Source organism: Nylanderia fulva, unplaced genomic scaffold, assembly GCF_048542155.1.
Source record: "Nylanderia fulva isolate GAGA-0341 unplaced genomic scaffold, ASM4854215v1 Scaffold19, whole genome shotgun sequence".
Lineage (NCBI taxonomy): Eukaryota > Metazoa > Arthropoda > Insecta > Hymenoptera > Formicidae > Nylanderia > Nylanderia fulva.
The window spans coordinates 2,769,012-2,781,465 of NW_028190161.1; the positions used below are offsets into that span (position 1 = coordinate 2,769,012).

General features: G+C 27.6%; 4 protein-coding genes across 6 annotated transcripts; 3 read left to right on the forward strand and 1 right to left on the reverse strand.

Annotated features, from left to right (window-relative positions):
* The first annotated feature begins 13 nt into the window (after positions 1-13).
* On the forward strand, positions 14-7,881 carry MED15 (mediator complex subunit 15). Its single transcript, XM_029309066.2, has 12 exons — positions 14-196; positions 1,000-1,087; positions 1,407-1,458; positions 1,831-2,025; positions 3,818-4,074; positions 4,214-4,369; positions 4,448-4,566; positions 4,718-4,809; positions 4,903-5,064; positions 5,490-5,775; positions 5,982-6,084; positions 6,380-7,881. The coding sequence occupies exons 1-12, from the start codon at positions 126-128 to the stop codon at positions 6,710-6,712; spliced, it is 1,914 nt and encodes a 637-aa protein (XP_029164899.1). The 5' UTR covers positions 14-125; the 3' UTR covers positions 6,713-7,881.
* LOC114936075 (uncharacterized) lies at positions 2,053-3,811 on the forward strand. Its single transcript, XM_029309085.2, has 2 exons — positions 2,053-2,880; positions 2,962-3,811. The coding sequence occupies exons 1-2, from the start codon at positions 2,660-2,662 to the stop codon at positions 3,488-3,490; spliced, it is 750 nt and encodes a 249-aa protein (XP_029164918.1). The 5' UTR covers positions 2,053-2,659; the 3' UTR covers positions 3,491-3,811.
* Positions 7,040-9,326, reverse strand: Amacr (Alpha-methylacyl-CoA racemase). 2 transcript variants are annotated; one of them, XM_085481721.1, is made up of 6 exons: positions 9,239-9,326; positions 8,829-8,938; positions 8,467-8,602; positions 8,124-8,267; positions 7,737-7,983; positions 7,040-7,655 (listed from the first exon to the last, which is right to left on the reverse strand). In XM_085481721.1, exons 2-6 carry the CDS (start codon positions 8,934-8,936, stop codon positions 7,151-7,153), a joined length of 1,140 nt encoding a protein of 379 aa, XP_085337847.1. In that variant the 5' UTR covers positions 8,937-8,938; positions 9,239-9,326; the 3' UTR covers positions 7,040-7,150. The 2 variants fall into 2 exon arrangements, with proteins under 2 accessions (XP_085337847.1, XP_029164917.2); XM_029309084.2 differs by lacking the exon at positions 9,239-9,326 and having other exon boundaries at positions 8,829-9,215.
* A 705-nt stretch (positions 9,327-10,031) lies between these two features.
* On the forward strand, positions 10,032-12,020 carry LOC114936088 (protein phosphatase 1 regulatory subunit sds22). Of its 2 annotated transcripts, none has more exons than XM_029309109.2 (5): positions 10,032-10,347; positions 10,419-10,519; positions 10,663-10,859; positions 10,996-11,467; positions 11,554-12,020. In XM_029309109.2, the coding sequence occupies exons 1-5, from the start codon at positions 10,335-10,337 to the stop codon at positions 11,752-11,754; spliced, it is 984 nt and encodes a 327-aa protein (XP_029164942.1). In that variant the 5' UTR covers positions 10,032-10,334; the 3' UTR covers positions 11,755-12,020. The 2 variants fall into 2 exon arrangements, with proteins under 2 accessions (XP_029164942.1, XP_029164943.1); XM_029309110.2 differs by having other exon boundaries at positions 10,422-10,519.
* Positions 12,021-12,454: the final 434 nt, after the last annotated feature.

Genomic DNA, 12,454 nt, shown 5'->3' on the forward strand with positions numbered 1-12,454 from the left:
AACTGTCAAGTTTTCTATCAATTGTGTTTTTTTAGCCTATGGTGTTACGTGTAATGTATATGTATGAACATTCACAGGATTAATGTGAATAATCGTAAACAAGTTTTAATTATTTATTAATAATTATGGCGCAAACTATGCCTGGAGATGATTCATGGAAGACGCAGAGCTTTCGACAGAGCGTAATCGCGAAAATGTAAGTCAATTCGCATGTAATATATTGTAAAAGAAGAAAACATTTGAGGAGGATGAAAAGGGTAATCTTTGACTATAGTTTGGCTATGGTCAAAAGGGGCATCATTATTGATTAAAATTTTCAACATAAATTTATTTGATATATATATTTTTTGTTCGTAGAACGTTATATTTATATGTGTTTATATCTATATGTGCTCTTATGTATTTACAGGATGTCTCTGAATGGTTTGTACAAACTTTCAAGATATGTTCAGGGATCGAAATAAGCAAAATATGTCTTATAAACATGAGGTCATAAATGCTTTTTTCTAGAGTTATGATGGATGGAAGTTTTCTTGCAATACAAGAAATTATCACATTAAATTATATAGGAGTTGTAAATTGTATTTATATTTATTTCTACAGATATAACAGTACTAATGTCTTGTTACTTGCTATACCAAATGCTCAAATTGGCCTTTGCTTGATTCCAAGAAAGTCTGTGCTTGAACCGTCATATAAGCCTCTATATAAGTGTTTTGACCCTATGTTTGTATGACATTTTCTGCTTGTTTTGTCCCTAAAACATATTCCCAAAGTTTATACAGACCATTCAGATACACCCTGCATATGTGAAACATTATATTAATTTTATGATTAAACTTAAAATTATAACAAATTTGATTTTAACTATCCTTTCTATTTTTTTCTAATTTTTCTAATTATTTTTGTTTTTTTTTTATTGCTTTATAACATGTATTACTGCTAAAAGAAATGATTTATTTTTTTGTATGTTATGTAATTGTAAACTTTTATTGACAGAGATGAAGCTATACAGATGTCAGGAATGCCTACATCGAAAAATAGCATTGAAATGGAAAATCATGTCTATCAGAAGGCAAAATCTAAGGTTTGTCTAAAATTATGACTTGAATAATCTTGAATATATTGTCCTATTTTTATATTGTCTTATTTTACTTCTGTAAAATTAAATTATATTTTTTGCAACCTATTTTTTCTTAGTTTATTTTTTTAGTAATATTAATTTAAAAGTTTTTTAGTCACAGTAAGATTTAATAGATATTATAAAATGTTATAACAATCAATGTCTTAAAAGTATTTCACCTATAATTAATCCATTATCAGTAAATTGTATCATCATTATTTCTGTTTATTGCTGTCTAGCAAGTTTTCTAACATTTTTTCTAATATATTTTTTTTTTTTGTAGGAGGAATACTTGGGCTTTGTTGCCAGATTAATTCTTCATGTCAGAGAAATGAGTAATACTTCTTAAATTATACTAATTTCTTATTTCATGGTAATATTCAAGATTTATCATAAGAGTAATGAGATTATTTTTAATATAGTTGTGTTAACATTAAATATATATATAAATAAATCTTTTGCTAAATATTAAAAATGTGTATGTCAATTATACCTAAAAGTTGTTTAATTACTTATTAAATTATATTAGACTGTTAATTGTTATTAATATCTTTGACATAAAATATTGTTTAAAAAAATTTAAGAGATAATTTACATTATGCTATTAATGTTTAGTGTTGTTATATTAGCATTTAAAAAAATTAGTCTTATTTTTGTGACAGTTTTATATATATTAATTTAGTAAAATGTTATATTTTTCTTTATAGATTCTAAAAAAGGCGCAACTGGTAATGCACCAGGTAATGCTGGCACTAACAATCAAGGCATGCCGGATCCAATCAACGCTCTACAGACATTGGCGCGTCAAGGAACAGGAAATAATCAAATGATGGGTATGGGAGGTCCGGGTCCTAATCATCAGGGCATAATTCAACAACCAACTGCAAACACTGCATCTAATCGTAAGTAATTAATATATATATATATATATAATTTAAAAATTGTGTATCAAAACAATTTGATCTCAGAATATTAAAATTATATAAATAATTTGTATATTTTTACTCTATTTTTGATCAACAAATTGATTTTATTATGTTGACAAAATAATTTAACAATTGATATTGTCGTAAATACAAAGTATTATAACATAATAGATGACAGATAATATATCTTAAACATAGTAAATTGTAGATAAATAAATATAATAATAAAACGTGTTTTGTGGGGCTTGCGCATGGGTTATAACATATTAAATTATAATTAAAAATTTCTTATATTAATCACACTGTTTAGCAGGCTTTTGTATCAATAATTATAAATATGATAATTGACGATTTTTTTTATTCAAGAAGAGTGAGTTTACTTAACTGAGATGAGATGTAAATTTTAATGTGCCTTTACCAGTAAATATTATGATAAACTTGACCTTGAAAAGCCCTTTAACTAAAGCGTATTTTGAAACGTAACTAGCTGTTAATAATAGTTAAATATGACAGACATTAAGTAATTAGCAGTTACAAAATTTCGAAAAAAAAACATCGCGTTACTATATTTAAAGAAGAAACGCATTGTACGGATATATAATTTCAACAAATGGAGCAAGATAATATATCTTACGCGCAATCCGTGAATGACCGAGAAAGTGCTTATTCAGATAATGGACAAATAGATAGTTGTCAATTGAACTATATGCAGCAGAGAAATAGGGAGGAATCGTTATATAAAAAGTGGTTAATACAGCGACGTAACTTGGTGCAAACATATCAAAGAAGAATGAAAGATGTAGTAGTGCAATCGGGCGAAAAATTTGTAAGGTACATATTCACGTACAAAGGGAACTACGAAGTATTTGGTGCAGAGAGATTTAAATTTAAGATAATACTCGTGTATTGTAGTTTTGCACGTAAATGGTACATCAGTCAAGGCTACTCTTTTGTACCAGAGGTGATCGATCTCAAAGACAAACTGAAATTCGGCACATATCACCCTATATCTGAAAAAATATTGGATATAATTGACAAAATACAACGTTCGATAGATACTTACATGCATCGCTTCATCACTGTACACCGATTCATGTACAATGCGAGAAGAAGTTACAAGGATATGCAGTTCTCCATTAATTCTAACGTTATTACAGAAATAAAATTAATATTTACAGAGAACGTATGGCCAAGCGATATACGAAAATTAAACATCAGAGACACGATTGTCGTAAAACTGACGTTAAATGAAAATGTTCAAATTTGCAATGTCGTTTACAAGTATATATACATTCAAGCATCAAAAGATACAAAAGAAAATATTTATAAATTAGGATTTAAGTTGAAAAATTTTTACAATTTTCCTTTAGAGGTGGCATTTGACAAATTTATGAAGGAAGAAAATTGTAGTGAACGAGAAAATTCCGAAAGCACAATTTAAAGAATTGTTGTTATAGATTATTACCATAAATTTAATTATGAGTTTGTTTCTAAGATTTTCCTATATTTACATTATTAATTTTTTTATTTTCTATTACTAATGGATAGAATAAATTGATTTGCAGTTAATTGATGTAATTATTGAATACAACTTTTTGATTTGTAGTACATTTTTTAGATATTCATATTTTTTTTATTATACACAATATTATTATAATATACCTACCTTTAAGTTTTTTAAATATACATACATTTACTTGTGAAATATATTGAAAATATACTGCTAAATGATAAATAATCCTTGAGATCTTATGCATTTCCTTGTTAGTCTTGCAAAGTTTAAATCAACGACCTGGTCAACCAATGAATATGCCTGGCATGCAGAATAAAATGCCAGGTATGGGTATGATGCCATCACAAACTGGTGGTCCAATGAATCATATGGGTCCAATTCAAACCATGCAAAACAATCCTATGTTAACTCAAATGAATCAAATGGGACAAGGAAATATTCCTCAAATGAATCAAATGGTACCTGGGCAGATGGGTCAACTGTCTGCTGGACAAATGCAACAGAATATGCAGGTATACATCCATATATAAGTAATAAATTTTTAGATTTATTATAGTAAAAATTATATCTTTTTCTCTTTCTATATATACATATATATAAAAAAAGTTTAGAAGAAATGAATATTTTATATTCTTGTATTCTTTGTCATAGTCTCAAATGCAGAATCAACTACCAGGTCAAATGAATAACCAAATCACGGGTCCAATAGGTAACATACAAACGAGCATGCCGCAACAAATGAATCAGATTCCTGGACAATTGGGTCCTGGACAGATGCAACAGCAATTGAATCATATTCAAAGAAAAGTACATGGAATACTTATTACTTTAATTCTTTAATTTTTCATTGATAATATCTTATTTATATCATTGTTATTTTATTAGCCGAATGAAATGATGAATACTGGATTCCCTGGTCCACGTAATGTTACGCCTAATCAATTCTTAAGGCAAAGTCCATCTCCTTCGGCTCCAAGTCCAGCTGGTTTAGGAGCACCGTCAAGGTAATATGATAACGTATATAAATTTTTTTTTGTTTTTTTGTAGATTGTATTTTAATTTGACGAATAAAAGATATAACTTAGCGAGACGCTACCGCGTCTCCTGATAATTTTTAACGAGCATATCTCAACAAGATGAAAAATATTTTCATAGCAATCAGATGGTAGCCTCACCCGCTTTAGTGCCATCACCAAGCCCTCAGCATGCTATCATGACAGGCCCATCGCGTTCTGTAAATTCTGTAGGTAAGTTCAAATATAATTTAGGATTTATAAAGCTAGAGAATATATATATATATATATATATATTGGAATGTAAATCATAATACTTTAAATCAGGCATGGCACCATCTCCAAGCAGTTCATTAAATACTCCCGGAGGTGTAGGTGCCACACCGAGTCCTCAGCAAGAAGATCAAGCGTACAGGGATAAAGTTAGACAGTTGAGCAAATATATAGAACCATTACGAAGAATGATTTCCAAGATGAGCAGTGAAGGAAGTAAGGATACACATATATACATATATGCATATATTAAAAATTTTATTTAATATAATTTTAATTTGTGTTATATTTGTAATTTTTTAGTATATTTTAATTTGTATATAAAAACAAACTTTTTAGTTCTAAATAAAATTGTTTTGTTCAATTTTTTTAAATTTAGTTTTTTAGAGTTATATAGTTTTAACATTACAAATATCAACACAAGATAATAGGATTATTTTCTTGATGGAAATTTTCAACAAAGAAAAAAATGATTAATATTTATTATAAATATTTTATAATAATATGCCTTTTTAATATTCTTTTTCAATAATTTTCATATATAAACAGCATTAATATTTATAGCTAATCTTATTTCAAGTTATTATTAATATTTATATAATTAATATTTATATTTACACTACGTCCATTCTTTGCTGCAGATGTTGATAAACTTAGCAAGATGAAGAAACTTTTGGAAATTCTATCAAATCCGAGTAAGCGTATGCCACTAGATACATTGCTGAAATGTGAAGTTGTCTTAGAAAAGTTGGACTTTAAAAGAGGAGATGGTAGCGTGGGGCCACCGGTAACAACATTGAAAGAACATCAAATCTTTAGTCCATTATTAGAAGCTGTAAGCACACATCTTCAGAGTCCAGTAATCAATCACACATTGCAGCGTACCTTTGGACCATGCCTAGATGCCTTGTTTGGACCCGAGATAAAGTAAATATGTTATGTATATGCATATGTATAGATGAGTGTGAATGTCTAAATGTGTAAATGACAGATAAGCTATATATGTGTCCATTTATATATATATATATATATATATATATATATATATATATATATATATAACATTTTATTAGTAATAAATTTATGATCTAAACAAAAATATATTATATATTTCATTATATGTTTGAAAATAGGAACTTGCCACCACTACTGAAGAAGCAAAAGGTAGAAGAATCACCTAGTGAAATACCAGATGTATTACAAGGAGAAATAGCTAGATTGGATCAACGGTTTAAAGTATGTAATAATTTTGCTTTTAGTTTATTTTTTATCAATCTATTATCTCGAATCGTTATTTTTGATTAAAAATTATTTAAGACGAATAAGTCTGCTGCCTGCTACACATATTTTATTTGTAAATATAAATGTCCTAATGTTTTTTATAGACATGATTCATATAGTCTGATCTAAGCTAAAATATTTTGTATCAATTATATATGTAGAATTTTATCCCGAATTATTGTAAGCAATAATTAAATAAAAAAAAGTTTACATATAAATAATTATTAATAATATAATTTTCTCATTTAAGGTTAGTCTAGATCCTGCGCAGCAAAATGGATCCAAATGTATACAATTGATATGTTGGCTTGATGATCGTCATCTCCCATGTGTACCACCGATCTCAGTCACAGTCCCCGCGGATTATCCTTCAATGCCACCTCGCTGTGTTATGGCCCCACATGAATATGAGGCAACAACATTCCTATGTGCTGTACAAAAGGCTCTGAATGCCCGTGTTGCAAAATTGCCACGTCGTTTCTCACTCTCCCAGCTGTTAGACACATGGGAAATGAGCGTAAGACAAGCTAGCGCACCAAGGGAAACATCTATTACTGCCAGTACAATATTGATGGGTTTTTAATAGACCTATATAGTTTTTCTTTATTCGTTGTACATTTTTGTTTATAACTGCTCTAATTAATTATAACAAATTGGCAGTTTTTTTATGTTATGATGAATTATTTCGATGAGATCCTGTAATATATATATATTTTTGGCAATTCTACACTAGAATCTCTATAAAAAAAAAGTTCTCTGTAGAATTTATACTCAATATAGACTATAGTGGTGAATGTAAAAAAAAAGGTAAAATGTTGTTTGATTTAAAGTTTCTGTACAATCTTTTTTTTTTGTTTATTTTAACAAATAATCATCGAATACAAATATACAAATCGAAATAAAAAAATCCTCTTTGATATATTATTTATTTTTTCTTCCCTTTTTCCATTCTATTTAATTGTTTACTTACATAGTTTACTACACTATATAGGGTATTTATTATAAAAATCACTTTTATATTTTAAATTTTAGAAGTATAATTTGCCTGATAAGCAAATCCGTTTAATAATAAATTGTCAATTTCCTTAGGTTGAAATTTCAATTCTGTTAAGATTTCTATAGTGTCTTCACCAGGTTGTGGATTTCTGCAAGTTCCTTGAGAAATTCCGGGTGTATAAGATAAACGAGGGGCAGGATTTGGGATTATATCATCTTCCATAACTGTGAACGTTTGTCTCTGCTTATTGTGACTGTGAGACGCAGCATCTTTCAAACTTAGTACTGGTGTAACGCATGCATCAGTACCATCAAATATATTACACCACTCTGTCTGAGTTTTTTTCTTGAAAATTTCTGCGATTTTGCGACGATTCTCTTCAAAATTTTCAAATTGCGGTATCTCCTCACTGGAGAGACCAAGTTTCTCTATGAAAGTTTCATAAAACTGTGGTTCGAGTGCTCCAACACACATATAAAGCTTATCTTTCGTTTCGTATGTATCATAGAAATGTGAACCTGTATCTAATCTGTGAGAAAAAAAAATATAAGATTTTTTCAAAAATAGAAAGGCAAGAGCATATTTATATATATTCCAAGGAAGCATTTACATATTTTTGCCACGTGGATTTCCCCATATACCAGGCATCTTCTGAGATCTGAATAGCCAGGATCCTAAGTATGCGCTTCCTTCTACCATTGACGCATCTACTATTTGTCCAACATTACTTTTAGTTCGTTCGTATAGTGCCAAAATTATTCCAAAAACACACATTAAACCACCACCACCAAAATCAGCAGCCAGATTAACGGGTGGTGTAGGTTTCTCATTATATCGACCAAATAAAGATAGTAGTCCTGTTAATAATTTTTTTATATCATTTTCACACAATAAAAATTCTATTTGCAAAGGAATATTACAATATATGAGTATTTATATAAACACAGATCTATACTATTTCATAAATAACTATAATAAATTATAATATTAATATTACCAGATAAACCTAAATAATTAATATCATGACCAGCCATATCCGCATAAGAACCATTTTGACCATATCCAGTTAATCTAGCATATATCAGCTTTTTATTTGTTGCCATAAGTTCATTTGGTCCAATCCTCAATTTTTCCATGACACCTATATTACATAAATTCTATGTATAATTTTGTACACAAATTAAATATTTTGTTCTTTATTATTACACATTGATATAAATTTATTTTACATATTTAAAATCAAAATTAAATATTACTTTAAATTAAAATTATTTATTAACATAATAGCTTTTATTCTGAAGATGATTAAAATTGCTAAATAATATACATATATTCTATACCTTTTCTATACGTATCAATAATAACGTCACTTTTGTCACTTAATTTTCTGAAAATATTAATCCCTTTTTCAGATTTCAAATTTAATGCTATGGATCTCTTTCCATGACCCAAATAATCTAATGTTGGAGCTCCAATCTATGACAAAAATTAAAATATATAAATAATTATAAGATGACAAATTCTCTTATAACTTAAAAATTTCATTTAAATTATAATGTAAAATATAATATTAATTTATTCTTATATATATATATATATATATATATATACATATATTAATATATATGTATTATAATTAACATATTAGGATATTTTAGTAGAATTTTAATAAAATCTGTTTCCTTTTTTTTAATTTATTTACCTTGTCTACTCTGATAACAGATGCCCCAAAATCTGCTAAGACCATTCCACAAAAAGGTCCTGGAGCAAGTCCAGCTAATTCCAAAACTTTTATTCCTTTCAGAGCCATGTCTATGTTATATCAATAAAATCTCAATTTTATAAAAAAAGAGTTAACATATAAGATTTTTATTACTTATATAGAGAAGACTTCTTCTAATATAATATATGTATGATCATATTTAGTGTCTATTTTTATGCTTTAATTATTAGTATATATTAGTATATATTATCAATTGTATATGTGAAATTAAATTTGTGCCAGTCATCTAATTAACATAGTCTAATTAACATGTAATGATAACAATTGATCATATTATAATTATTCAAAAGTTCAGTATAATCTTATTATTTTTAAGTTTACTATTTTACTTTAACAATGAAATTAGAAAAGGGAAACAAATGCATTATAATGCAATATAAAAATTGGAGAATATAAACATAAAAATGATAGATTTATTGATTCAGATTTATGTAGTCACAGATTTATAATCATCCAGTGTAACTCCTCTATTCTGAATCAGCTGTTAAGCAGGGAGCACACACTCTTGCATAGGCGCATAAGCGTAAACATGAGAATCTTGATTGGTCTATAAACATATGCATAAGAAATTCAACCAATCAAATTTCTTATGCATATGCTTGTGCGCTTATGCAAGAGTGTGTGTTCCCCGCTTTAATCTGTCAATTGAAAACTCCACTATCTTGTCACGTGATCTATGCGTATAAAATATGAGAAAATAGCCATTAATTATTCATTTCCATTTTTGCAAATATATATCATTAAAACAGAATAGCAATTAAGAGGAAATAAAATTCAAAAATACAGATCGATCTTTCCTACCTATAATTATGAAAAATCCTGAAAAATATTTATTTGGACAAATTTGTGTAACCGCAAATAATAAGTCTGTTCGTGTTGTTTACATTTGTTCGTAAATTTTGAACTTTTTTCTTTCTCATTTCAACGTCTGAATATTATATTTGTTTTGTTTCTGGAAATTGCAGGCACACGAATAAATCTATTACTTATTCGTTATATCGTTATTCGTAAGATTAAATGTTTTTTTTCTTTTTTTTTTGTTTACATTGTCAAACGTCAGATGAATTCGTATTTGGCGCCTTTTTTTGACGTTTAGGTACACCTGACACGCCTGACACTTGGCACTCTTATATGACATCATACTTCATTCCAGTGTTTGATTGATTTGTTATTTATATTATTAGAGAGCTCTTATGTGTGTAGGTTTTTCTCTTCTCCGTGTAATTTGAGCTTATTTAGCTCTCCGCCGTTTTATATAGTGCAGTGTTTATTGTAACATTTTTTAGTGCGTTATCGAAGATACCGGCTGGTTGCACAAAAATTTAATATAAAATTGTTATATTTTCATGTGATTGTAATTAATAACAAACAGCCAATTATTTTTGAACCTTTACCTATATTTTCTCCCATCGTGTTTCTCCAATAATGGCTAATCATGGTATGTTAAAAAAAACACATACTATCGTAAAGAGATTATAGGTTATGTTTGATTTGATCCAATTATTCTAGAAGACGACAAAAGTGAAGGTTCTGCCGAAATGGAGGTCGAAAACGAGAGAGAAGATTCTGAGGAGCCTGAGAAGATATTAATTATAGATCCTAATAGCGAAGTTTGTGACTTTCATGAAATATTTTATTTTTCTAATTGTTTGCAGAATTTTATAATTTTTTTTCAAATTTTTAAAAATAATAGATTATATTTACATTACGAATACTTTAACAAAAGGTTATCAATCTGTAATATTAATTTTAGGAACTAGATTTCAATCATTCAAGATTAACCAAATTAGAAAATCTAGAACCTCTGACACAAATACGCAGATTATGCTTCACGTGGAATCTTATAAAGAAAATAGAAAATCTTGATACACTTACTACTTTGGTGGAATTAGAACTGAGAGATAATCAAATTACATGCATAGAAAATCTGGACGCTCTTGTGAATCTGGAGTATGTTTATAACACTGCATGATATATACATATCTATATTTTTAATTATATATATAAGCGCACATACTTTTAATAACTTAAAGTTTATATATATATATATATATATTTCTAATTATGCCATTTATATGGATTTTAGACTTTTGGACTTATCATTTAATCGTATTAAGAAGATAGAAGGATTGGAGAATTTATTAAATCTACAGAAGCTATTTTTATCATCCAATAAGATTTTACATATTGAGAACGTTTCGCATTTGGCAAATCTCACAACACTGGAATTAGGTGATAACAAAATACGTGAAATTGAGAATTTAGAAGGTTTTCAAAAGCTAACTAATTTGTATCTTGGTAAAAACAAAATCACGAAAATTCAAAATCTGGAAAGTTTGAAAAATCTCACCTTATTAAGTCTGCAAAGTAATCGGATTACAAAGATTGAGAATATCGAGGAATTAAAAAAATTGGATCAATTGTACTTATCTGAAAATGGTATAACATGTATAGAAGGCATAGAAAATTGCCCAGGATTAACAACATTTGATCTAGCAAATAATAAAATTAAAAAAATTCAAAATATGGATCATCTTGAAAATTTGGAAGAATTTTGGGTGGGTAATGCAAATATGTATTATACAATTATTATTATGATTATAATGTGTATTATTACAATTGAAATTTGTTATGTTATTTACAGATGAATAATAATGAAATTGAAGATTGGAACACATTGGAGAATTTAACAGCCAACAAAAAATTACAGACTGTGTATCTAGAGTATAATCCTATTGCAAAGGATCCAAATTACAGAAGAAAAATTATGCTATTACTGCCATGGCTCGAACAGTTGGATGCAACTCTTTGTAAGAGAAAGACAGGTCAACAGTGGAAAGAATAACAATAAGTAAAATATAGCAGAAAGTAACTATAAATAGCAAAATCGCAAATTGTGTTTACAAAGGATACATGCAATGGAATTCAAACCGTATAGTTGTTACCTTCTTTTGTAATTCCCAATATGTATCTTCATAGAGATTTTGCCATTTAAAATTAATGCTAATGCTTATATGTCGAAGACATGCTTGATGTTAGATCACTATGAATTATTCAATATTGAAATTTATTTCTATTTATGTAATTTATTTTTATAAAATCTTGGGTCAATATGTGAAAAATAATTTATCCTTATGTCATGCATGATGTCATAAAATTCTATTCCACAAATAGATTCCAATATATATTTTTGCTTTTTAATCTAAATTCATATTACTACATTATGTATTTTTGTAAAAATCTTATTCCGTACCTATTATGATAAAAAAATTAATACATATAGATTTTTAAGTACCATTTAGTCTTCCAAGATTTTTTTTATATTTTTTTTAACTGTATAATCATTTTTATAATTATAATATAATTTTTAATAAGGTACATTCATATTTTAGCAATATAAAACAGCTTTGTAATTTAATTACATTGTTGATACACCTCTTGCGATAACATTTGATTATTGTAATGTATAATAATATCATACAAATATTCTAAGCTTATACAAATAAATTATTGTTAAATGTCTTAACTGTATTTAAATCATCCAT